Here is a 26,900-nt window from a genome sequence, read left to right as displayed (position 1 = left end):
ATTGGAGTGGCTGCTGTGTGTTTTAATTTCAAGAAGAAATCAATTAATTAAAAAATTAACACACACACTTTTCTTTTTATAGTTAATCAATTTGCCCTAATCCCATACGGAATAGGCTTGGGCTCCAACCCAAACGCCCCATGTTGCCAAATAGTCCCAATTTAATATTTTATTTTTCCATCATTATCTCAATTAAAATCAATTAATATATATATATATTAACATTTAACAATGGGTTGAAACCAAGGTGAAACCTCTGGACATTTTCGCGCGGCGCACAAGGTTTCTTCCGCCGCGGCGACGGGCCGATTTTCATGTTGGTTGAGTTTTAGACATTTTCTTCCCTAAGGGCAATTTGACCTTTCTACCCCTAATTAGCAGGAAAAGTGGGGAGTTATTGTAAGGATTTTTCATGGAGAATATGTTGATATGGGTGTGTTTGTAATGAATCAAAGGTATGGATGGAATTTCCAAAGATGAATAAGGGCAAAATGGGAATGGGTGTGTTATATTTCATTAAAAGGAATTAAGAGTTAGCAAACCCTCATTCTTCTTCTCCAAAAACGCAACCCTCTCTTCTTCTCCTCTCAACTTCTCTTTTCTTTTGTTCAAGGAATTTCAAGGGATTTTGAAGTGATCTGGGGTATAGGAACAACCTAGGCTTCCTAAGGTAAGGATTTCTCCTTAAGTTGTGTTGATTTGTAGATTTTAGTTCATTTGTTTTTTTGAGGGTTTTCATTCTTTTGGTTAAGAGTAGAGAGAATAGCCAGAAAACCAAGTGGAAGAGATTTGGTGAAGTCTCCCATACAATAAGTAAAACCCAACCCAAGTTGAGATTCATGAAATTTCTGATTAGGTTTTGATAGAAATGATGTATGTATTTGATGTGCATGTAATATGCCATGTAGGAGTATTAATGGAGATTTCTATGCTTTGTGAATGTTAATACCTTGCAAATATGAGAAATGGGTTGTTGATTGGCAGGTAGTTGAGATGAATTGAAGGGGTGTTATGGAACCCTCTTTGGAAATGTGTTATTTGACAGTTATTATGATGACTTTGTGAAGGGGTTTTTCCCCTTTTGGATGGTTAGGAAAAGTTTTAGATTCATGGCTATGATAGAGTTTTATAGTGCACATGAGTTGTTTGATGAAATGCCTAATAGGGAATTGAGTGTGAGTAATGAACCTTAATTCTTGCAACATTGCATGTTGGCATTTCACAAGTGCATTAGTAGAGATGAATCATCCATGTGCTTGATATGCATTGACAAGTGACCTAAGAAAGAGGGGAACTTTGTGATAGAAAGACCCTATGAGTAGAGAGCTTATGGGTAAAATTACTCTAAGGGTAGAGAGCATTGAAAAATGCTACAATAGAATGATTGAAGAGTAATATATTTGGGATGATGCTTTGTGATCATCCCCCGACCGTTATGGGAATCGATCGATGCTTTGTGATCATCTTCCGAATGGCCCTTAGAATGGGTAAGATGCTTTGTGACCACTACCCATTAGTTAGAGAATTAGTAGTTGATGCTTTGTGATCATCATCCACGGCTATAGAAGCGGGTTGATGCTTTGTGATCATCACCCGATAGTGACTAGAGACGGGTAAATGCTTAGTGATCATTACCCAAAATTCATGAGACGGTAAGTGCTAGGTGATCTCTACCCGATAGTTAGGAGAACCGAGTGGTGCTTTGTGATCCTCACTCGGTAGTCACTAAGAAAGGGTTGGTACGTGTGATTCCACCCGATAGCCATAGAAAGTGAGATGGTGCTGTGTGAACGCCATCCGGCCGTACCTCCGTTAAGATGAGGCCATGATGTTATTAGAACAGAAATAGAAACAGATTAGAAAAGGAAAGAATTAAGAGTCACACACGGGGACAGACAGTGAGAGTTTTACTTACTGAGCATTATTTGTGCTCACCCCTTTATTTTTCCTTTGTGGATGCAGGTTCTAGGTGATGATGCGTTGGAGGGGCTGTCGGCGCGCGAGGAGCAATAGCTACACTGTTCCCCTATTTTGTCTTTTAAATGCACTTTTGTAAACATAACCTTTGTGTATAAGACATGTGAATTGTAATGAAAAGAAACATTTTGGCCAATTTTCCATTGTTAATTGCATGCATTGTACTAGTTTTCAGTAGGTGTTACAATTTAAAAATGAGCAATACAACCTATGATCAATAATCGGAAAGAAAACAGTTGGATGGATCTAATTTCTCAGACTGGTATCGAAATCTTTGGATTGTACTAAAGTCTGAAAAGAAATTATATATCCTTGACAAGCCTTATTTGGCTGAGCCTGATCCTGATGCCACTCAGGAAGTAAAGGAAACTTACCAAAGGTTCCTTGACGATCTTGATACTGTTCAATGCCTTATGTTAACATCGATGACACCAGAGCTACAAAAACAACATAAGAATATGGACGCTGCTGCCATAATTCTGCATCTCAAGGAGCTTTTCAAAGGAAACGCTCAACAGAGTGGTATAGGTGTCGGTACGTTATTTAGAATTATTATGACTAAGGGAGCCCAATTTGGTCCTCATGTGCTGAAGATGATTGGGTACATAGAGAGGCTTGAGACTTTGGGATTTGGGTTGGATGCGAATTACAAATGGATTTAATTCTGCAATCCTTACCTGATTCTTTTGCACTGTTCATTATGAATTTCAATATGAACACGATGGTGAAATCCCTATCAGAGCTTCTAAACATGCTGAGGACTACACAGCAGGACTGAAAAGGTCCAAGCCTGTTTTATCGGTTACTGCCATAATGGTGATGAGATCCTAACCCATCATGCCAATCCCAATTGCTAGGGTTTCGTTGAAGACTCAAGGACAACATGAAGATCAACATTCGGCCCAAGCATCCCAAGCACTCAAGGAAGTTCCAAAATTGTCCAAGAATCTTAAAGTTCCAAGGCACGGCTCAACCCAATTTTGTGACCTAAAACGTGTACAAAAGGGGAGCAAGTTTCATTGGCCCAAGCCCAAGTTTTGGGTGTCATTTGATTCAAATTTTGGAGGAAAAACCCTAAAATTGTTGTTAAGGACAAGGGTCCTTAATTAGGGAAAAGTTGCCCACTTGATCATTAATGGTTATGGCTTAATTTGACATGTGTGGTGGACTTTTGTTTATGTATTTGAATGTATATTTTAATGTTTTCATTATGTAATTTTGCTAGGGTAAATCCCTATTTTTGTAAAGCCTATATAAAGGCCCACTTGATCATTTTGTAAAGGACTTGAATATTGAATGAATAGTGACTTGTCTTGAGAAAGTGTTTTCTCTTGTTTCCTTTACCCAAGTTCGGCCAAACTTGGTGGTGGAGTATCTTTCAAGCTGGTGGAGTTTCCTTTAGGCTTGATTGAGTCCTTGGTCATCTCTTATGTAAGTTGTATTCCTTTAGTTTCAAGTAAACTCATTTTCCGGAATTTGTTTGCATGGTGTGTATGATTCCTTTGTTGTGCATTTGACATAAATGATTTGGTGAATGACTAGAGCTTGTTATAAGGGGTTTTTTTTTAGTCATTTGATGGTTGTGAAAGTGCATGAGGGTGATACCGAATGGTCATAAGGAGTTGAAAAAACCTAGCCTAGGTTGAATCAAAAGGGGTGTTTTGGGTAGTATATGAATTGAGGTTGAAGAAATTCATATCATTGGTATCAGAGCTAGGTTGAGGATTGAATTTGTGAAGATTGAGGTATTGATTGATAAAAAACTTTGGAGAAGTGTTAGTGTGTTGTGTATTTTCGGCCAACCAAACCATGTGCATTTTTCTCTTTTTTCTCTTTTCATTGAACACTATTCTAAAACCAACACTAACCACCCCACTTGACATCCCATCCAAACCAAACCAATCCCTTCCAAGTCATCAAAACCCAAAAAAACCCTAAACCCTAACCATAATTTTTTTTTTACACCATTTCCTAGCCTAATCCCACATACTACTCACAGTTTACTATCACAGTTTATCATAGTTTACTATTCACAGTTACTATTCACATGTTACTATTCACGAATACTTACACTTAACCAAAACACCAAAACTCATACACGCCTTTCCTCCCCTTTCCATTTTTCTTTAACTTGCAAAAGTTACTGTTCATCCAGGTTACTGTTCACGTAGCCAAATTTCCCCCCCATCTCCATGGCAAACAAGAGCACTTCCTCCCCAACTTCACCCCAACCCCCATGGGAGAGTGCTAACCTGAAAATTCAGAGAACTTGATGATGTTAAGAATATGTTCCAGTATGATGGAGTTGATGGTTAGCATGTCTAAGGACATTGCTAATCTATCCCACCAAAACCCACCTTTGAGGAATCCCTGCAACCGCCCAACGGGAAGTTCGCCCGCATTACCGTCAAAGACCATAATTCAGACCCCACTGTATATGGAAGATTTAAGAGATAGTGTGCACATCCTCTAGTGGATCCGAGGCTCCTAGGAGGAGAAGAATTGATGACGATAGGGATCAAAATAGACTTGCCCGAGTTTGAGGGTAGCCTAGACCCTAATGCTTTCCTAGATTGGTTGAGTGATATTGAGGAGTGTTTGAATTTAGGGGTATACGGATGAAAAAATGTAGTAGCTATTCTGAAGTTTAAGGATATGCTTCCTTGTGGTGGGAAACAACTAAAAAGAAGAGAGAGAGAGAGAGAGGGAAGACTAGAGTAAGGTCATGGGAAAAATTGAAAAGAATGTTGAGAAAGTTTTCTTGCCCCACTTACAAGCAATTTCTACATGAGTTTGTATAATCTTAAGCAGAGATAGGAAGGTAGAGGAGTAATAAGGGAGTTTGAGGGCCTTATGATGAGAAGTGATGTTCCGGAAGAAAAGGAGCAAACCATCACTCGGTTTTTTGGGAGGATTACAAGGGAAATAGCTCACAAAGTGGAATTGTAGCCTTATCATTCCTGGGGGATGTATCAAGCTAGCCAACAGGTTGAGAAGCAACTCCAAGTCTGAAACTTTCAGCACCAAAACCATATTTCAAGGGCAGCAACTCCTACAAGGATCCCCATCTTATCCCAAAACTTATGTCAACTACAACAAAGACAAGGGCAAGGAAGAGTGAATGAAGCACCTAAGGAAAAACCGAAATTTGTGGCTCAAGAGGCACCCGAGGGGATTGAAAGACAAGAAGTGTTTTAAGTGTCATGGCTATGGACATTTCCAAGCCAATTGTCCCACAAGAGGGTAATTTCCCTCAAAGAGATACAAAATCGAAGAGGCGTCCAAGAAAAGAAATGAAGAGGAAGAATCCGGTGGTGATGAGATTGTTGAAGAAGCTGATGTTGGGTGATGCATTGATTTTGAAAAGGGTTTTGCATGCACAAGTTGACTCCACCGAGGAACAAGGAAATTTGTCCCAAACCCGTTGCAACCATCAAGGGAAGGTATGTTCAGTTATTGTTGATAGTGGGAGTTGTACCAATGTAGCTTCCACCACCTTGTTGAAAAATTGAAGCTTCCTACCCAAAACCGTAGCCACCCTTCACAAACTACAATGGTTGGCAATGAGAGCACCCTTAGTGCTACCAAACAAGTAGTGGTCCCTTTTTCCATAGGAGAGATATGTGGATGAAGTGTTGTGTGAGGTAATACCATGATGCTTGTAATTTGTTGCTAGAAGGCCTTGGCAATTTGATAGGGAAGTTGTCCATGATGGGGGAAGAACACTTACACTTTTAGGTTCAACAGAAAACAATACCTTAAGCCCTTACCACCCCATCAAACACTTTCCCCACCTTCACCAACCAGACCGAAGACTCACAAAAGAACCTTTTCCTCAATGGCAATCAAATAGAAAGGGCCATCACCAAACACAAACCCATCCTAACCTTGCTTATTGCCGAGAGAAGAAGTTGATGCTAGCACACCCATCCCCTATTCCAACCTTTGTTGCATGAGTATGAAGATGTTTTCCCTAATGAGTTACCACCCGGGCTGCCACCTTTGAGGGGAATAGAACATCATTTGATTGTTACCCGGGCACCTTTACCAAACAAACCGCCTATAGATGCAATCCGGGAGAGTCCAAAGAGTTGCAACGACAAGTGATGAGCTAATTAGTCAGGGCATGTGAGGGAAGCATGAGTCCTTGTTCGGTTTTCCAGCCCTCTGGTACCAAAAAAGGATGGAAGTTTTCGGATGTGTGTGGATAGTAGGGCTATCATAACATTACCATCAAGTATAGGTTTCCCATACCGAGGCTTGATGACATGCTTGATAAGTTACATGGCCTTGCATCTTCTCCAAGATAGACTTACGGAGTGGGTACCATCAAATCCGAATGAGAGAAGGGATGAGTGAAAACAGCCTTCAAAACCAAGGAGGCTTTTTGAATGGATGGTCATGCCTTTCGGCCCTCTCCAATGCACCAAGCACCTTCATGCGATTGATGAATGAGGTACTTAAACCTTTTTTGGGCAGATTTGCTGTTGTTTATTTTGATGACATTTAGTGTATAGTCATAGTGAGGATAGCATAAAAACCATCTTAGGCAAGTGTTTGAAGTGTTGAGGAAACAAAATTATATGCTAAGATGGAGAAATGTGAGTTTTTTATGGAGAGGGTAGTCTTCTTAGCTATGTGGTTTCGGGAGAGATTATGGTTGATCAATCCAAGGTTGAAGCAATTAAAAGCTGGCCCGAACCTAAGTCTATTATTGAAGTAAGAAGCTTTCATGGTTTAGCCTCATTTTATAGGAGATTGTGCCCAACTTTAGTACCCTAATGTCACCAATCACCGAGCGCTTGAAAAAAGGGAATTTTGAGTGGACAAGAGAGGCAAAGATGCATTTGAAGTGATTAAGGAAGCTTTGTGAAGCACCAATCTAGCTTATACCCGATTTTTCTAAGGTGTTTGAAGTGGAGGTTGATGCTATGGGGTAGGAATAGTTGCGGTCCCTTACTCAAGATAAAGGCCATTAGCATATTTTAGTGAGAAACTCATATTCTAGGAAGAGATTAGCACTTATGATAAAGAGTTTTACGCCATTATTAGAGCTTAGATCATTGGAGTCATTATTTGAGGCCTAGACAATTTGTGTTGCATTCGATCACCAAGCTCTCAAGTTTATCAATGGGCAACCTAAGTTGAATTCAAGGCATGCCGAATGGGTTGAGTTCCTCAATCCTTTTCTTTGTATCCAAGTACAAGCAAGGGATACTAATGTAGTTGCGGATGCATTGTCAAGGAGGTACTCCATCCTTTCCATTTGGATGCAAGAGTACTTGGGTTTAGCATGATGAGGGCATTACAAAGAAGATGAACAATGGCCGAATATGGCTAAGTGTTCAAGGGGGGCTTTGAGATTATGTGGTTCAAGAGGTTTTTTGTTTAAGGAAAACCGTTGTGTGTACCACAAGGAGTTTTAGAGAATTACTTGTAAGAGAAGTGCATGGTGGCTTGCGGGTCTTTTTGGGGTTACCAAAACAGTGGAGATTCTTAAGATCATTCTTTTGGCCTAAGATGATTGGGATGTCCAACCATAGTGGCAAGGTGTGGGGTTTGTCATAGGGCTAAGAGTCATTTCAAGCCGGGATGTACACTCCATTGCCCATTCCTAACCAACCATGGAAGACTTGAGCATGGATTTCATTGTGGCATTGCCGAGAACCCAAGAGTAAAATTCCATAATGGTTTTGTTGATAGATTCTCTAAAATGGCACATTTCATTGCATGCAATAACCAATGATGCATCACATGTGGCTGAATTATTTTTCAAAGAAATTGTGAGATTGCATGGTGTACCAAGGAGCATAGTGTCGGATGGGATTCAAAATTTCTTACCATTTTTGGAGGTCTTTGTGGAGTAGATTGGGTACCAACTTTTGTTTAGCACTTCCCATCACCCCCAACTGATGGTCAAACCGAAGTCACCAATAGCCCCTAGAACTACCTTAGAACCTTGGGTGAGCAAGAGTTTGAGAGATTGGGACAACAGTTAGCCCATCCGAATTTGCCTATAATAGGTCCCCTAGTGCTACCACTAACCACTCTCCTTTGAAGTTCTTTTGGCCTTAACCCTATCACTCCCATAGAACTTAGTATCCTACCACCTTGATATCCAATTGATTCTTGATGCTAAAGAGAAGGCCAAGTCCATGAAGAGGCTACATGAAACAATAGGGCTCAAATAGCAAAATCTAATGAAGCCTATAAAGAAACCACAAACATAGGAAACCCACCATTTTCCAACCGGGTGATCTTGTATGGGTTCATTTAAGAAAGGAGAGATTTCCTTCCAAGGAAAAGCAAGTTGGCACCTAGGCCGATGGTCCCTTTGAAGTCCTTAGAGAGTTGGGGTAATGCATACAAAATTGATTTGCCCTATGAATTTGGCAATGTTTCGGCTACTTTCAACATTGGGGACTTGTCTCCATACTTAGAAGATGGCATACTTTCGGATTTGAGGACAAATCCTCCTCAACCCGGGGAGGATGATGAGAATCCTAACCCATCATGCCAATCCCATTGCTAGGGATTTCGTTGAAGACTCAAGGACAACATGAAGATCAACATTCGGCCCAAGCATCCCAAGCACTCAAGGAAGTTCACAAAATTGTCCAGAATTCTTAAAGTTCCAAGGCCCAGCTCAGCCCAATTTTGGGACCTAAAACGTGTACAGAAGTGGGAGCAAGTTTCATTGGCCCAAGCCCAGTTTTGGGTGTCATTTGATTCAAATTTTGGAGAAAACCCTAAAAATTGTTGTTAGGACAAGGGTCCTTAAAATTAGGAAAAGTTGCCCACTTGATCATTAAATGGTTATGGCTTAATTTGAACATGTGTGTGGACTTTTGTTTATGTATTTGAATGTAATATTTGAATGTTTTCATTATGTATATTTGCTAGGTAAATCCCTAATTTTTGTAAAGCCTATATAAAGCCACTTGATCATTTTGTAAGGACTTGAATATGAATGATAGGACTTGTCTTGAGAAAGTGTTTTCTCTTGTTTCCTTTACCCAAGTTCGGCCAAACTGGTGGTGGGGTATCTTTCAAGCTGGTGGAGTTTCCTTTAGGCTTGATTGAGTCCTTGGTCATCTCTTATGTAAGTTGTATTCCTTTAGTTTCAAGTAAACTCATTTCCGAATTTGTTTTGCATGGTGTGTATGATTCCATTTGTTGTGCATTTGAACATAAATGATTTGGTGAATGACTGAAGCTTGTTATAAGGGTTTGTTTTATTCATTGATGGTTGTGAAAGTGCATGAAGGGTGATAACCGAAGTGGTCATAAGGAGTTGAAAGAAACCTAGCCTAGGTTTAATCAAAAGGGGTTGTTTTAGGGTAGTATATGAATTGAGGTTGAAGAAATTCATATCAAATGAAAGGGTAGGGGCAAGGAAAGGCCTAGGCCAATCCCAAGCCCAAGCCCAAGCCTAAAGGACAAGAACCTTTAAGCCTGAGGGCGTTAGGAAAGGTGGGAAGGTATGTCTGCTTCATTATGGCAAGCCTGGCCATTAGAGAAACCTGCAAGGCTCTCCTCGCGAACAAGAGAAGTCAGACGCTTCAACTTCAGTATGTACATGATTGAAATTAACTTCTCCTTCAACATTTGTACTGATTTTGTAGGGACTAAGGTGTTAGCTGCTAATGGAGTTTACGCAGTGAAAAAAAAATCCCCAACAATGACATTGAACCCAAGAACCTTATACCCAATTTACTTTATCACATATGAAATGATATTGAATATTAAATTTCCAGATTTCATACCAGCATTTTTAGGCTCCTTCAATCGATACGAATCGTTCCCTTCTAAGATAAGAGTGAATTTCGGTATCCACATAAAGATAGGATGATATTGATTGCGGTCTCAAGTTAGCAAGACCACACAAGCAAAAGGATGCAGAATGGGACGAAGTTTTGGACCCTTTTGATTCTAGTCATTTGAGGTATGCAGTCATGCCCTTTAGGCAAGATGACCACCTCGCCTTTCATAGGACAAAGTGAAAGGGCTATTGAACTATTAGGCATCATCCATAGTGATGTATATAGTCCACTAACGTTGAAGCCAGAGGTGGATATTCATACTTCATCACATTATTGATGATTTCAGTAGATATGGTTATGTCTACCTTATGACACATAAATCTGAAGTGTAATGACTGCTTTCTACTCATATTCTCAAAAATATGCATAGTAAAATACATGTAAAATAGTATAAAAAGTTAGGCCCAAATTTTCTTTTATAAACATTTACATTCTTTGTACAAAACTCATGCATATAGAACTATGAACAAGGTGGACAGTTGAGCCATTTCCCCTCGCTTGCCGACATCATCCGACCGTGTCCTCACCTAGATCCTGGAAACATAGGAACAATGGGTGAGCACAAAATAATGCTCAGTAAGTAAATCCTCTACTCATCTTCCCGGTAACTCTTTCCCCTCAATTCTTTCCTTACAAATCCCATTACTCACTTTGCTTTCTCTTTCGGTTTCACTCCCCTGTTTCTCTTTCTTTTCTATTAATCTCTCTCTAGCAAGTCACGACCCCATCTGACAGAGGCATGACTGGGACTCACTCCCACCTCCCGTGACTTTTACTCATTCTAGCCGATCGGACTTGGTTATGCATGGATTCGGAACCCTTGGCCATGTGAGTACTAAACTCTCTCTTGGGTAAACTCGGTAAGCCCTCATCTGCATGCACTCTCACGGGCTACACTACTTCTCTCTCATACTCATGTTGCTCTCTCATGCGGCGTACATGGGGATACTCTACCCATTACTCACGGGTTCCCCATCGCACAACCTACTCTATTCTCTTGTCTAGCACTACTTTCTCTTTGATCTCTATGGCTCATCCTCTCTCTTTCTCTTTACTCTTAGAGCAGCTTATGCTCAATTTTTCTATTCTTTCTCTACTCTCTTTTCTCTCTCTAGTTCATAAATAATGCATATGATGACTCATGCTCATTAATGCACTTATGATATGTAATTATGCCTGTAGCAAAAATTAAGGCTTTCTACTCTTACTCATGCTTCTCTTGAACTTCATCGTACACTCATGTGCATATAAAGCTCTACTTTAACTATACTTTTCTCTTTCTTTAATCATCCAAACAATGGGAGAAAACTCCCCATATCTCTAGATCCTGTCAAATAAACACACTTCCAAAGTGTTGCTCAAAACTCTCTCCGTCTCCTATCAACCCAACTCCACATCATAGAAGTTCAACACTTCTCATATCCAAACATATTCAATAATCACATAACTACTAATCTCATCTCTCTCCTCATCTCATCCCACAAATATAAACATACATATCATACACAATCTCTACTCAATTAAATTCTCAATCTCAACTTAGTTATGATTTACTTACCTTGTGAGGAAATAGCTTCTCTAATACTTCTCCTTTCCTTTGGTACTTGATTTCTCTCTACAACTTTAAATAACAACCACAACATAAGACTTTAACCAAACATAATAAAACTCTCATCTAAAGCAAGAATCCTTACCTTAGGATGCTTTAGATTAAAACCTACTAAAAAATACTCAAAAAGTCCTTAGAAATCCTTGGAAGATTGAAGGAAATTTGAGAAGAAGTAGAGAATGGAAGAGGCGGTAGAAATGGATGAAATGAAGGATTCTCTACATTTAACCCTTTTTAGCTCAACTTATACACAGCATCCCATTTTGCCCTTACTCTTTCTTGGAAATTCCACTATATGCTTTGATTCCTTACAAACACACCCCTATACTAACATATTTTCCATGAAATTTCCTTACATTTTACTCCCCACTTTTCCTGCATAATTAGGGTAGAATAGTCAAATTGCCTTTAAGGAAAAATATCTAAAAGTTAATACAACTTTTCAGCCGACCCGTCGCCGCGGCGAAGACAATTCTGTCGCCATGGCAAAACACTCCAGCAGCTACTTCGTGGCTGCAGCACCTCTCGCCACGGCGAAGCCTTAACACAACATTTCGCCAAGTCTTCATAATTTTCAGGGCATCACTCAACCCAATCCATCCACCACTCAACAAGGCCAAGCAAACCAAAATAACAACATAATTTTAATTGAACCTGAATCATGAACATTTAAGCAATACAGCAAATCTTAACTACGTACCTTAGTGGGGGCGTTACATGAAGCCTTGAATAATTCAAGATTCAGGAATGAAGTAAGAATATGTTGGGCAAAAGTTAAGGCTCTTTAGTCGAATTGAGAAGGTGAATACTTGAGCTCAGGTTTTCTAAATACCTGAGGAATGTGGGATAGTATCACAACTCACCCCTCCGTATGCACCCTAACATAAGGGAGTTTCTGAGAGAGGAACAAGACTTTACTTGACATAGTTAGGTCCATGATAAGCTTTAGTGATCTACCTACATCATTTTGGGTTATGCCCTAAGAATGCAACTCATGTACTAATAGTGTTCATCAAAATCTATAATGAGACTCCATATGAACTATGGAGTGGGCAAAAGCCAACTTGTCTTATCTAAGGATTTGGGGTTGTGAACTTATGTCAGAAATTAACTTCCAACATGCTAGGCCCGAATATGAGAAATGTTTTTTTGTGGGGTATCCTAGGAAACCAAAGGGTACTATTTCTACCATCCAGAAGAGCACAAAATTTTTGTCGCTCGCACTGGTGTTTTCTTAGAAAAGGAATTTTCTAAGAAGTACTAGGGGAAAAAATAGACATTGATAAATTCTAGAACCACAAAATGCATTAGATGAAGAATGAGAGGATATGCCACAGGAAGTGGTTGAACATCGTAAGGAGGTCACTTCACAATCTATGATCAAAGTGAACCACCTTAAGTACAGGAGCTACAGGTCTAGTATTTGGGAGAATACTCATGAGCCCGAGAGATATGGTTTTCTCGTGACTTAACAGGGTGACATACTGGTCTACCAAGCCAATCCCCAAAACCTACGAAGACGCTATATGAATCCAAATTATGTTAAATGGCTTGAAGCCATAAAATCTGAGATGGACTTCATGTATTAGAACCAAGTATGGTCTCTAGTGGATCCACTTGAAGGGGTAAAACCCATAGGGTGTAAATGGGTTCAAGAAAAAGCTAACATGGATAGTTAGGTGCATACTTATAAGGCACACTGGTTGCTAAAGGTTTCAAACAAATTCATGGTATTGACTATGAATAAACCTTTTCGTCGGTTGCCATGATTAAGTCCATCTGGATTATGCTTACAATTGTTGCATATCATCTATGAAATTTGGCAAATGATGTCAAATAGCTTTCTGAACAAAAACCTTGAAGAAGATATGTATATGACATAACCCATGGTTTCGTTCTTGATGGACAAGCTAATAAGGTATGAAAGTTGCAGAGGTCCATTGATGGACTCAAGCAAGCTTCAAGGAGCTGGAACATTTGTTTTGATGAAGCTGTAAAGAATTGGTTTTATCAGAACAAAGATGAGCCCTGTGTTTAAAGAAAGTAAGCCGGAGTGCAGTGACATTCCTGGTGTATATGTTGATGACATACTTCTGATCGGGAATGATATACCAAACTTGTTGGCAAAGACTTGGTTATCCAGTGCTTCTCCATGAAGGACTTAGGAGAAGCAACCTACATCCTCGAAATAAAATCTACCAAGATAAATCGCATAGGTTGCTTGGCCTAAGTCAAAGTACATACATTGACAGGTACTGAGAGATTTAGTATGGAAAATCCAAGAAGGGATTCCTCCATGTCACATGGTGTCTGTCTCTCTAAGGATATGTGTCCTAAAACACACGATGAGAAGAGATAGATGAGAGGATCCCATATGCATCAGCAATTGGATCCATCATGTATGCCATGTTGTTACTTAGATTGATATCTCATGTACGCTAAGTACTTGTAGTAGATATCATCAGATCCAGGTGACGTCACTAGATGGCTATCAAGACATCCTTAAGTACCTGAAAGGAGTAAGGATATGTTCTTGGTTTGAGGGAGAAGAAAAGCTCACTGTAAGAGGATCATTGATACTAGTTTCCAAATGATAAAGATGATTATCGTTCCAATCGCGGTTTGTATTTTGTCTCACTAGGGGGACAATGAGTTGGAAGAGCTCTAAAAAGCATTGTAGTGGACTCTGCAATGGAGGCTGAGTAATTCACATTTCCGATGTGGCCAAGGAGGAAGTTTGGATTGAGAAGTTCGTCACCGAACTTGTTGTGGTCTCCACATTTGTTGATCCAATAGATGTCTATTGCGACACAATGGAGCAATAGCTCAAGCAAAGGAACCACAGTCTCACCAGAAGTCCAGACACATACTCAGACATTTCATCTCATTAGAGAAATGGTTAGAGGAAGATGTGCAGATGATAAAGTGTAACTGATGACAATCTCACTGATCCACTAACGAAACCTTGTTGCAGTAAAAGTATGAAAACACTTAAGGTCATTCAGTTTTATACATGAATGATTAGCTAGTGCAAGTGGGAGATTTTTAGAGTTGTGCCCTAGAGCCAATCAATTATTGTAAAATTGACTCTTTGTAATAATGTTTATTCATCAATAAAAGGCTACTCTTTTATATCATGTAAATCATAGTTATATGTTGTGGAATATTCATATTTGTCAAACTCATGTTGTGTGTGTGGCACAACAGTTAGTCATGCACATTGGTTGCCAATTCTTTTATTTGGCTTGTTTCATCTGTTGTGTTTGTGCACTCCAGTTCTTAGTGCACACGTTTGTCAGACTTGTGTCTGGCTTGTTTCTTTCATTTTGTGTTCACAACAGTCTATGTTTACACTCCACTTTAGATATTTTACAACCCAAACAAGTTGCTGTCTGATAAAGTAGAAAAGATATTGTTTTCTTTGCCTTTTACTTTTAGGACCTCTTTACATATGTCACAAATGCTTGGGTTGTCCTAGGGGATAAAATAACCTTTCCCGATTTGCTTTGTGGTCCAAACCAAAGGAAGAAATACTTTCCTTATTTGGACAAACATTGGGTTAGTGATAATCCAAGATTATACTATTTCATCTAGGCTTTTTGGTCAGATTTTAGATACTTATTAGTTCATTTATGCCTGAATTGCTACTTAATTCTATACATTTTGTGTTGCAGGCCAATGGACATTTTAAGCAAATAATGAGCGAATTGGAGTTTCTAGACCCAGAAGTAAGCGGATCTCAAAATTTGGGAGAGTTCTAAAGCAGAGTGAAGCACTATGAAGCTTGTTTCCATGGGAGACATCGAAGATCAAAGTTCAAGCAAAGAAGCAAGCGGAGGCAATTCTGTATTTCAGATTCTTCATGAAGGTTTGCCACGCAAAAGAATTAAGCATGAGAGTCCATTTTACCTCGTTGCGGCGGCGAAATTCTTTCTCGCGCGGCGAAGTCTACGAATTTTAGTTTTCTCCAAACGCACAGTTTTATTTTAGGAAAGTTTTAGGTCTTTTGGGCGAGCTATATAAGAAAAACCTTGCCATTTTGAGAGGGGATTCATCTAGGTTTGTCTGTTTTGTTGAGTATTGAATAGCTCTACATTGGGTAGAAGATTTGAGCTTGAATCTTGTAATCTTCAACTAGGGGAGATCTCTACTCTTTTCTCTGTAATTCATATGTTGATTTATGGGTTTATTGTTTTTTTTACTGTTTATGTGATCGTTATGAACTAACTCATTTTGGGTTAGGGTTTTGATGTAACTCGGATTTCTATGGGTTAATCATTTGATTATTGTATTTTTTATTCTATTGCACAGATTGTGTGTTATTCTGTTTTATGATTTTATTTGATGAATATGATGAGATTGAGAAATGACATGCTGAGCTTCTTGGGTAATCACCATTGTAGTACTGAATGCTAGAGATAGATTTGAAAGTCAATGAAATCAATCTAGGATTTCATTAGCTTAATGAACTTGATCTATTATTCTTCAATTTTTTGGGTGTGGAAGTTTAATAGGAAAAGTAGGATTCATAGCCTGAGAAGGTATGTTTACAACTTAGAGAATTCGATTTACAATCTTGGCATGTGAGTGTGAAAATAGCATAATCCTTAAAATTTCATCCATAGAGTTCGAATGAATCAAAACCCTAACCTGTTGTTAAATTGATATTACTCTTGCTTTAAATCTTGTTCTCATTATTAGTTTTTAATACTTAGTAAGTTTTGTTTTAGTTTATTTTCAATCTCCCATTAATCCAAACAATTTCGGTTTCTCCAACTTGAAAAAAACACTTAGGAAAATCAGTGCTTAACAATCAACCTCGTGGAACGATACTCACTCATCACTTTATTCTTTGTGTGACTAGTGCACTTGCTATCATTGCATGTTGTTGTTACAACGCATTAAGTTTTTGGCGCGTTGTCGGGGATTGAGTTGTGTGTTAACATTAATTTTCTGTGTTAGCTAGTTGGAGCTTTATTTTTCTTTGTTTAATTGTTTTTAGTTTAATTTTGTTGTTGTTTTTGGTTGGCTTGTGATCTCACTTTTCTCCTCTTTCTGTGTAGTTTATGCGTGGAACAGATGTCACCAGTGGTTCCTGTCGATCCTGAAATGAAAGAACCACTAGAAGACTTAACAGAGAAAGAGAGGCTATAGTTGAATCAGAGGCCATTTGTTGAGATGGCAAAATAGAACACTAAGGGAATTCTCAGTTCCCACAGTTGAAGGTGTGTCGAGCATACTAGACCAATGGTACAAGCCAACAACTTCGAATAAAGCCAGCAATCACCAGGTGATCCATCAGTCAGTACAGTTTAAAAGGGATTTAAGGAAGATCCAAATCTACACATAGCCAATTTTTTGGGAGATTTGTGACTTTCAGTCAAACAAAGTGTCAGATGACGCCATCAGATTGAGACTGTTCCCGTTTTCATTGAGGGATAAGGCAAAAGGATAGTTAATGGCACTACCATCAGGAACGATCACAACATGGAATGATTTAGCACAGAAATTCCTGACCAAATCTTTCCTCCAGCAAAATCGACAATGCTGAGAAATGATATCACATCGTTCTAAAGAAGAGTCAGAATTACAAGGAGGTGTCCACATCATGGGTTACCAGTTTGGATCAAGTCCAATGTTTTACAATGGATTAATGGTTAATGTGCAAACTATGGTGGATGTAGCCTCGGAGGACACTACAAATAAGACATCGGAAGAAGCTCATGAGTTGCTTGAAGTTTAGCAAGTAACAACTATCAAAGACCTAATGAAAGGGTGCAACCAAAGAAATCTATGGGTCTTTATGAAGTTGATGCATACCACGGCTATCTTAGCCCAACTCACAGCACTTCAGAAACAGTTGGCATGTATGCAGGTAAATTCTATTCAAGCTCCTTAATTAATTTATGAATTTGTGTAGGTGTCATGTGAGCAGTGAATGCCAAGTGGGGAACAAATTTGCTTCAGTGTCTTCATCATCGGAGCAGGTTAACTACTTGGCAGGAAATCAAAGGCAACCGAACAACCCCAACTCCAAACCAATAATCCTAGTTGAGAATTATCCGAACCTTTCTTGGGGCAATCAGAATCAACAAAATCAATAGAACATCAAGGAATCAAAAGCAATGCCAAACAACCAAGATGGGGTGAATAATCAATAAAGAGCAAAGAGTGACAAAACTGGATGACATGTTTGGAAAATTTATGCAAGAGACCATTGGTTTTTGAATGAGACGAGAATAATTTTAGAAAATCAAGGGTGTCCATTCAGAACTTGGAGGTACAAGTGGGTCAATTGGCTGATGTTAAATGAGAGACCACAAGTCCCTACCGAGCAACACGTGACTAACCCACGTGAGCAAGCAAATCAATAACTCTGAGAAGTGGGACAGTGTTAGAAGAAGTAGAACAATCAGGGAAATAAGGAAGCCCACCAAAAAAAGAAGATTATGATGAGGAAGTTGATGAAGAGATAGTTTGAAGAGAAACCAACCATTCTAGGGTTGATGAACAAAGCGGTAAGAGAGGCAGCGACAAAAAAAAAAAAATTGCTATTTCCCGAGATACCACCAGAGTTGGCACATCACACTCCCCGTGCCTTTTCTCAAAGACCAAGAAAAGAATCAGGATAAGCAGTTTTCCAAATTTATTGAAATATTTAAAAAACTGCATATTAATATTCCTTTTGCAGATGCCAAGCTACACAAAATTTCTCAAGGAGTATTTATCAAACAAGGAAGTTAGAAGATGAGGAAACATGTGATGCTCAAGGAGGAGTGCAGTGCCATTCTCCAGAAGAAGCTACCCCTGAAACTCAAAGATCCAGGGAGTTTTATACATTCCTTGCATTATAGGAGACATTACTTTTGATCTAGTTTTGTGTTTTAGGTACAAGCATCAATCTAATGCCTTTTTCTGTTTCAGGAGATTGGGATTGGTGAAGTACAGCCAACGACCATGTCGTTGCAGCTTGTAGATAGATCCGTCAAACATCCAAGGGGTATGTCGAAGATGCTTGGTGAAGGTGGACAAGATTATCTTTCCAACAGACTTTGTTGTTTTGGACATGGAAGAGGAAAGGAAATGCTCTTATTTGGGCCGACCATTTTTGGCCACGGGAAGAGCACTCATTGATGTGCAAGAAAGAAAGTTATTGTTAAGAGTTCAAGATGAAACAGTAACTTTCAATGTGTTTGAAGCTATGAAGTTTCCATCCGATCAGATTCTGCTTTAGTGTTGATGTGGTGGATAAACTAGTAGTAGAGGTTATTAAAGAGAACACTCCACAACTGCCTCAGAAGCTTGTATTGCCCAATCAAAATAGTAGAGGTAGATGAGTTGACAAAGAATGAAGTGTCTAGATTGTTGGAGTGCTTCAGCCGATTGATGAGAGCCAAGATCTAGAATTTGAGGAATTTGATTTTGAGAAGGAGAAGGAAAATGAAGAAATGAAGAACCTCTGAAGCTTGTCACTACCTCTTGTAAGCGCTTTTGTTCTGCCTTCTCCCCCACCTTTCTTTAATATTGAATCGTGCAGTCGTCTTGGTTTGCTGAAGTCTCCATTGATCCCTTATCTTCCTGTCTTGCCTCCAGTATCATTCAAGCTTCTCAAGGTTGAGCACATTGGTGAAATAGTAAGCTGGCTGGGTTTGACATTGCGGGCCCCTTTTATACTTTAAATATAAGCATTAGATTAGCGAATTGGACTGGAATTTGGGACATTTTGGATGATTAGTAGGCATCGCTTGTTGCTTGCTTTTTGGTATGCATAAATACTTATGGAGCAGAATGATGTCCAGCTGTTCCTCGGCATTGGTCGCTCAAGAAAACGTTATTTCCACCACCGGTATTTCGCGGACTTCTGAATCTTCCTCTTTGATCGAAGATAGTTGTGTGAACCTTCTCGATGTTACGCAATATTTTATCCCTATTTCTTGATCCTCCTATTTAGATATTTTAATTTTGTTTATCATTATCTTAATTAAAATCAATTAATATATATTTAATATATTAACATTTAACAATAATAATAATTTATTTAAATATATGCGAACACATATTTAAACGTAATCTCACTTATTTAATTTTTCTAACAAATTAAATAAAGGCTACGACCTCAGCAAATTTAATTGCACTGTGAAATTACCAAAATACCTTTTCACCTAAAAAGGCGAAAACGCCCTTCTTTCTTTCTGGCTCTTAAATTACCTTCTATGTGTGTGACCCATAGGCCCCTCATCTTACTGGCAATGTATAGTATCGCAATTAACATCAATTAATTGTCTCACTAAACACAGACCAAGATTGGCCCCTAGCAAGGCATCATGGCCACCTGATAGATTCGGATTTAGCAAAGTAGCTACCTGTCAACAATATGGTTACCGTACAATTCGATCATTTCATCATCCGTTATCTCGACGAGACCGAGGTATAGAAATAGTGTCAACCTTCTGTTACTCTCGATATTGTGTATCCAGTTACTGGACCAATGACCTGTATTATAAACTGGATAGAGCAACAACTCAATCCCATTATGGCCATAGTTTTAGTGTCATTGCCATTTATTGAATTGCGCCGTGAGATAACTTCTCTCGTACCTGAGAGTGATGAATCTTTTGTCCATCTACCATAGTCTTGATACACTCCTTGATGTAGCCAGTCACTACCATATTGATAGCTCTGAATAGAACTGCGTTAGGCTAGTGTCAAACTACATCAATCGATGCACAAGGCGCTCCGGTGATCTCAAGTCTAAGGATCACATGCACCACCATTCGTTAGAGGATTTGTTTCATAGACACTGGGGTTACTCATGCATACACTTCTCTTGGACATTTCATCAGACATAATGCATGCATACTCAAATTCTATTTTAGCTATTCTTCTACTTCTTTCTCATACCACCAATATTTGGAGCAAAACTCCCTTAGAACAATATTAAACCTGACCCGGAAAAACACTCCATAAATTCTACTCAAACTCTTTCTAAATTCAACCATACTTCCATCAATTTCTATCACCACAACTAACCCTTCTCATGGTGGAAATCCAATCATGGATCATCAACAAACCCAACAACAACTCCATTAACAAATCTCAAGCGTATAAGAAAATCTCTACACTTTTATTGCTCAATCAAGGGCTAAGGTTGGATTTACTTACCTTGATCTTGAGTAATTCCACTAGAATCTCTCTCTCCTTGGTAGACTTCCTCTTTCTCTTAAACCCTAAGTATATAAACTATAAGAATTCAGCATTTTAATAATTAATCACACATCTATTTGCAAGAATTCTTACCTTGGGATGCTTAGGATTGAATCTCTACCAAAAATCCAACCAAAAGCCCTTTAAAATGCCTTGAAAATTGATGAAGAAATTGAGAGAATTGAGAGCGAAGATGGCGTGAGAGGGAGTAGAGAATGATGGGGTTTTTTTGTGCTTGAACCTTTAATATCTCATATTAATAGGCATACTTTCCCATTTTGCCCTTACACTTTCTTGAAAATTCCATCTTTGCCTTTTAGTCAATTATAAAAATTCCCTTACCTTCATTGCATTCTCCATAAAATTTCCTTACTTTACACTCCCCATATTTACAACTAAATAGGGGTAGAATGGTCATTTCTCCCTTAAGACATTTTTCTCTAGGATTTTCTCAAGAATTCTAGCCAGCCCTTTGCCCCGGCGAAGTTTTTTCTTCTCCTCGGCGAAAAATTCTAGAGCATACGTCGCCGCGGAGAACTTTCTTCTTTGCTGCGGCAAAGTCTACAATTCCCATCCTCCACCTTGCAACAAGCAAAACTATGGGCAAACAAGCAACACGAAGAGCATGTAAGCTTAATTAAGGGCGAACAAGCATGAATAAGTTACGTACCTCAATGTGGGCGTTACAGTTTACCAAAACGAAGGTTTGAAATGGGATAGATGGGATCTCAGTCCACTAGGAAAGCCAACGGGCTTTCCCAAGTCATTAGTGAGGGCTATTAGCTTGAGGAAAATAGTGGGAGCATTTTTAATAAAAGACCATATCAAAACAATAATAAACATTATATTGACTTTACTTTTCTATATTGTAGATTAATTTATGTAACGCCCCACTTGAGGTACGTTGTTATTGTTTCCTCTTTCGCCCTTAATCGAGTTGGTTTTTGTTATATTTGTTTGTTTGAGAATTATATTGAATGTTACCCTGAAATTGGTTGAAAATAGAAGAATCTTAGTGAACCAAGCTTCGCCGGGGCGAAGAAGAGTCTTCGCCGCGGCGAAGATGTTTGAACCAACGTGGGAAACTCCTGGACAGTTTCGCCGCGGCGACAAGGTTTCTTCCGCCCGCGCACGGGCCGATTTCATGTTGGTTGAGTTTTTTAGAGACATTTTCTTCCCTAAGGGCAATTTGACCTTTCTACCCCTAATTAGCAGGAAAAGTGGGAGTTAATTGTAAGGATTTTTCATGGAGATATGTTGATATGGGGGTGAGTTTGTAATGAATCAAAGGATATGGATGGAATTTCCAAAGATGAATAAGGGCAAAATGGAATGAGGTGTTATATTTCATTAAAAGGAATTAAGAGTTAGCAAACCCTCATTCTTCTTCTCCAAAACGCAACCCTTCATTCTCTCTCCTCTCCTTCTCTTTCTTTTGTTCAAGGAATTTCAAGGGATTTTGAAGTGATCTGGGGTATAGAAACAACCTAAGGCTTCCTAAGGTAAGGATTTCTCCTTAGTTTGTGTGATTTGTAGATTTTAGTTCATTTTGGTTTTTGAGGGTTTTCATTCTTTTGGTTAAGAGTAAGAGAATAGCCAAGAAAACCAAGTGAAAGAAGATTTGGTGAAGTCTCTCCATAGCAAGTAAGTAAACCCAACCCAAGTTGAGATTCATGAATTTCTTGATTAGGGTTTATAAATGAGTTGTATTTGATGTGCATGTAATATGCCATGTATGGAGTATTAAATGGATATTTCTATGCTTTGTGAATGTTAATACCTTGCAAATATAGAAATGGGTTGTTGGATTGGCAAGGTATTTGAGATGGAATTGAAGGGTGTTATGGACACCCTCTTTGAATGTGTTATTTGACGGTTTTATGACTTTGTGAAGGGGTTTTTTCCCCATTTTGGATGGTTAGGAAAAGTTTTAGATTCATGCTATGATAGATTTTTATATGTGCACATGATTGTTTTTGATGAAATGCCTATAGGGAATTGAGTGTGAGTAATGAACCTTAATTCTTGCACATTGCATGTTGCATTTCACAAGTGCATTAGTAGAGATGAATCATCCATGTGCATTGTAATATGCATTGACAATGACCTAAGAAGAGTAGGGACTTTGTGTATAGAAAGACCCTATGATAAGAGCTTAGTGGGTAATTACTCTAAGGTAGAGAGCATTGAAAAATGCTACAATAGAATGAGTTAAAAGAGTAATATAGTTGGGATGATGCTTGTGATCATCACCCGACCGTTATGGGAATCGATCGATGCTTGTGATCATCTTCCGAAGGCCCTTAGAGATGGTAGAGGCTTTGTGACCACTACCCGATTAGTTAAGAGATATGTGGTTATGCTTTGTGATCATCATCCAACGCTAGTAGAAGCGGGTTATGCTTTGTGATCATCACCCATAGTGACTAGAGACGGTAAATGCTTAGTGATCATTCCCCAAAATTCATGAGGAACGGTAAGTGCTAGGTGATCCTACCCGATATGTTAGGAGAACCGAGTTGTGCTTTGTGATCCTCACTCGTAGTCACTAAGAAAGGGTTGGTACTGTGTGAATTCCCCCCGATACCATAGAAAGTGAGATGGTGCTGTGTGAACCCATCCGCGCCGTACCTCCGTTAAGATGGGCCATGATGTTATTAGAAACAGAAATAAAACAGATTAGAAAAGAAAGAATTAAGATTCACACACGGGGCAGACAGTTAGAGAGTTTTCTTACTGAGCATTATTTGTGCACCCCGTTATTTTTCCTTTGTGGAGCAGGTTCTAGGTGATGATGCGGTTAGGGGCGTCGGCGCGCGAGGAGCAATAGCTACACTGTTCCCTATTTTGTCTTTTAAAATGCACTTTTGTAAACAGTAACCTTTGTGTATAAAAACTGTGAATTGTAATGAAAAAAACATTTTGGGCCCAATTTTCCATTGTTATTGCATGCATTGTACTAGTTTTCAGTAGGTGTTACAATTTAAAATGAGCAATATCAACCTATATCAATAATCGAGAAGAAACAGGTTGGATGGATCTAATTTCTCAGACTGGTATCGAAATCTTGATTGTACTAAAGTCTGAAAAGAAATTATATCCTTGACAAGCCTTATTTGGCTGAGCCTGATCCTGATGCCACTCGGAAGTAAAGGAAACTTACCAAGGTTCCTTGACGATCTTGATACTGTTCAATGCCTTATGTTAACATCGATGACACCAGAGCTACAAAAACAACATAAGAATATGGACGCTGCTGCCATAATTCGCATCTCAAGGAGCTTTTCAAAGGAACGCTCAACATGAGTGGATAAGTGGTCAGTACGTTATTAAATTAGTATGACTAGGGAGCCCAATTGGCCTCATGTGCTGAAGATTGGGTACATAGAGAGGCTTGAGACTTTGGGATTTGGGTTGGATGCAGAATTACAAATGATTTAATTCTGCAATCCTTACCTGATTCTTTTGCACTGTTCATTATGAATTTCAATATGAACACGATGGTGAAATCCCTATCAAGCTTCTAACATGCTGAGCCTACCCAGCAGGACATGAAAGGTCCAAGCCGTTTTATCGGTTACTGCCAGTATGGTGATGGAAATCCTAACCATCATGCCAATCCCAATTGCTAGGTTTCGTTGACTCAGGACAACATAAGATCAACATTCGGCCCAAGCTCCCAAGCACTCAAGGAAGTTCACAAAATTGTCCAAGAAGTCTTAAGTTCCAAGGCACGCTCAAGCCCATTTTGTGACCTAAAACGTGTACAAGAGTGGAGCAAGTTTCATTGGCCCAAGCCCAAGTTTTGGGTGTCATTTGATTCAAATTTTGGAGGAAAAACCCTAAAAATTGTTGTTAGGACAAGGTCCTTAAATTAGGGAAAAGTTGCCCACTTGATCATTAAATGGTTATGGCTTAATTTGAACATGTGTGGTGGACTTTTGTTTATGTATTTGAATGTAATATTTAATGTTTTCATTATGTAATTTTGCTAGGTAATCCCTAATTTTTGTAAAGCCTATATAAAGGCCACTTGATCATTTGTGTAAAGGATTGAATATGAATAATAGTGACTTGTCTTAGTTTTTCTCTTGTTTCCTTTACCCAAGTTCGCCAAACTTGGTGGTGGAGTATCTTTCAAGCTGGTGGAGTTTCCTTTAGGCTTGAGTCCTTGGTCATCTCTTATGTAAGTTGTATTCCTTTAGTTTCAAGTAAACTCTTTTCCGGAATTTGTTTTGCATGGTGTTATATTCCATTTGTTGTCTTTAACTAAATGATTTGGTGAATGACTAAGCTGTTATAAGGGGTTGTTTTTAGTCATTTGATGGTTGTTAAAGTGCATGAAGGGTGATAACCGAATGGTCATAAGGAGTTGAAAGAAAACCTAGCCTAGGTTGAATCAAAAGGGGTTGTTTTAGGGTAGTATATGAATTGAGGTTGAAGAAATTCATATCAGGAGCCTCCGAAACTCGAACTCAAACAGCTTCCATCTCACTTAAGGTATGCCTTTTTAGAAGACTCAAAGTTTTATCCTATTATTATTAATGCTTCTTTGAGTGATATAGAGGAAGAAAAGCTATTGAAGGTGTTACGGACATACAAGACAACTATCAGATGGACAATTGCGGACATCAAAGGTATAAACCCCTCAATTTGCATGCATAAGATTTTAATGGAAGAAAGTTACAAGCCAACGGTGCAACCACAAAGAAGACTCAATCCAACAATGCAAGAAGTGGTGAAGAAAAAAGTTTTAAAGTTGTTGGATGCAAGGATCATTTACCCAATTTTGGATAGTGCATGGGTAAGTCCGATCCAACTTGTACCAAAGAAGGGAGGAATGATTGTGGTGCATAACGACAACAATGAACTCATTCTGACAAGAATGGTTACAGGTTGGCACGTGTCAATTGATTATCGGAAGCTTAACTCCACGACATGCAAAGATCACTTCCCACTTCCCTTCATCGATCAAATGCTAGAGAGATTAGCTGGCCATGCATTCCATTGTTTCCTAGATGGATACTCAGGATACAATTAGATTGCAATAACACCAGAAGATCAAGAAAAGACCATATTCACATGCCCATATGGAACATTTGCATACCAAAGGATTCCGTTTGGACTATGCAATGCACTAGCCACTTTTCAACATTGCATGATGTCCATCTTCTCAGATATGGTGGAGAACTCCATTGAGATTTTTATGGACGACTTCTTCGTGGTAGGTAATTCCTTTTATTCTTGTTTATCTAACCTTTCTTTAGTTTTGCAGAGATGTGTGGAGACCAATCTAGCACTAAATTGGGAAAAGCATCACTTCATGGTACAAGAAGGAATCGTGCTAGGCCATAGAATCTACATCAATGGGATCGAGGTGGATTGAGCAAAGGTAGAGGTCATTGAGAAGTTAACAACCCAAAATTCCGTGAAAGTCATTCGAAACTTCCTTGGACATGCCAACTTCTATAGGAGATTTATCCAGGACTTTTCAAAAATCTCTAAACCTTTTTGTGATTTATTAGCAAAGGATGCATCTTTTAATTTCAATAAAGAGTGTTTAAAAGCATTAGAGTGCCTAAAAGCTAAATTGATATCTGCTCCTATAATTGTTGTGCCCAATTGGGAATTACCTTTTGAATTAATGTGTGATGCTACTGATTATGCAATAGGAGCTATGTTAGGGCAACAAAAAGGTAGAATATTCCATGTCATTTATTATGCTATTAAGACATTGATGAGACCACAACTAAATTATGCCACAACGGAGAAAGAATTTTTAGCTGTTGTCTTTGCAATTGACAAGTTTTGTTCTTATTTGCTAGGTACAAAGGTCATCGTGCACACCAACCATTTCGCTTTGAAGTACCTCCTAGAAAAGAAGGATTCCAAGCCAAGATTGCTTAGATAGGTTTTACTTCTTCAAGAGTTCAACTTAGAAATCTGAGACAAGAAGGGAACTGAGAATCAAGTGGCGGACCATCTATCTCGATTGGAAAGAAGGGAAGAAGAGCAAAATGACGAAAAGCCAATCAATGAACATTTCTCGGATGAGCAACTATTTGTAGTGCAAGAACCAATTACATAGCAAAAAAGGCGCTACCTCCTGGAATGACATACCAAAGGAGGAAGAAATTTTTCTTTGACTTGAAATACTACTTTTGGGAGGATCCATTCTTATACAAGCAATGCACGGACCAAATGGTAAGGAGATGTGTACAGGAGGAGGAGGTGGAGAATGTCCTTCGACATTGCCATTCTCTAGAGGTCGAAGGGTATTTTGGAGC

The 26,900-nt window shown here is 38.9% G+C and overlaps 1 protein-coding gene across 1 annotated transcript in view; it reads left to right on the top strand.

The window, feature by feature from the left end:
• Window positions 1-26,524, top strand: part of LOC116145057 — a 44,809-nt gene extending 18,285 nt beyond the window's left edge. The window contains 1 exon segment of the mRNA XM_031430504.1: window positions 25,632-26,524. Coding sequence (XP_031286364.1) covers window positions 25,632-26,524 — 893 coding nt within the window.
• Window positions 26,525-26,900: the final 376 nt, after the last annotated feature.

This window comes from Pistacia vera, unplaced genomic scaffold (assembly GCF_008641045.1).
Source record: "Pistacia vera cultivar Batoury unplaced genomic scaffold, PisVer_v2 Contig46, whole genome shotgun sequence".
NCBI lineage: Eukaryota > Viridiplantae > Streptophyta > Magnoliopsida > Sapindales > Anacardiaceae > Pistacia > Pistacia vera.
Note: the sequence above shows the minus strand (reverse complement) of the source record. Positions and strands in the feature narration are given on the sequence as shown.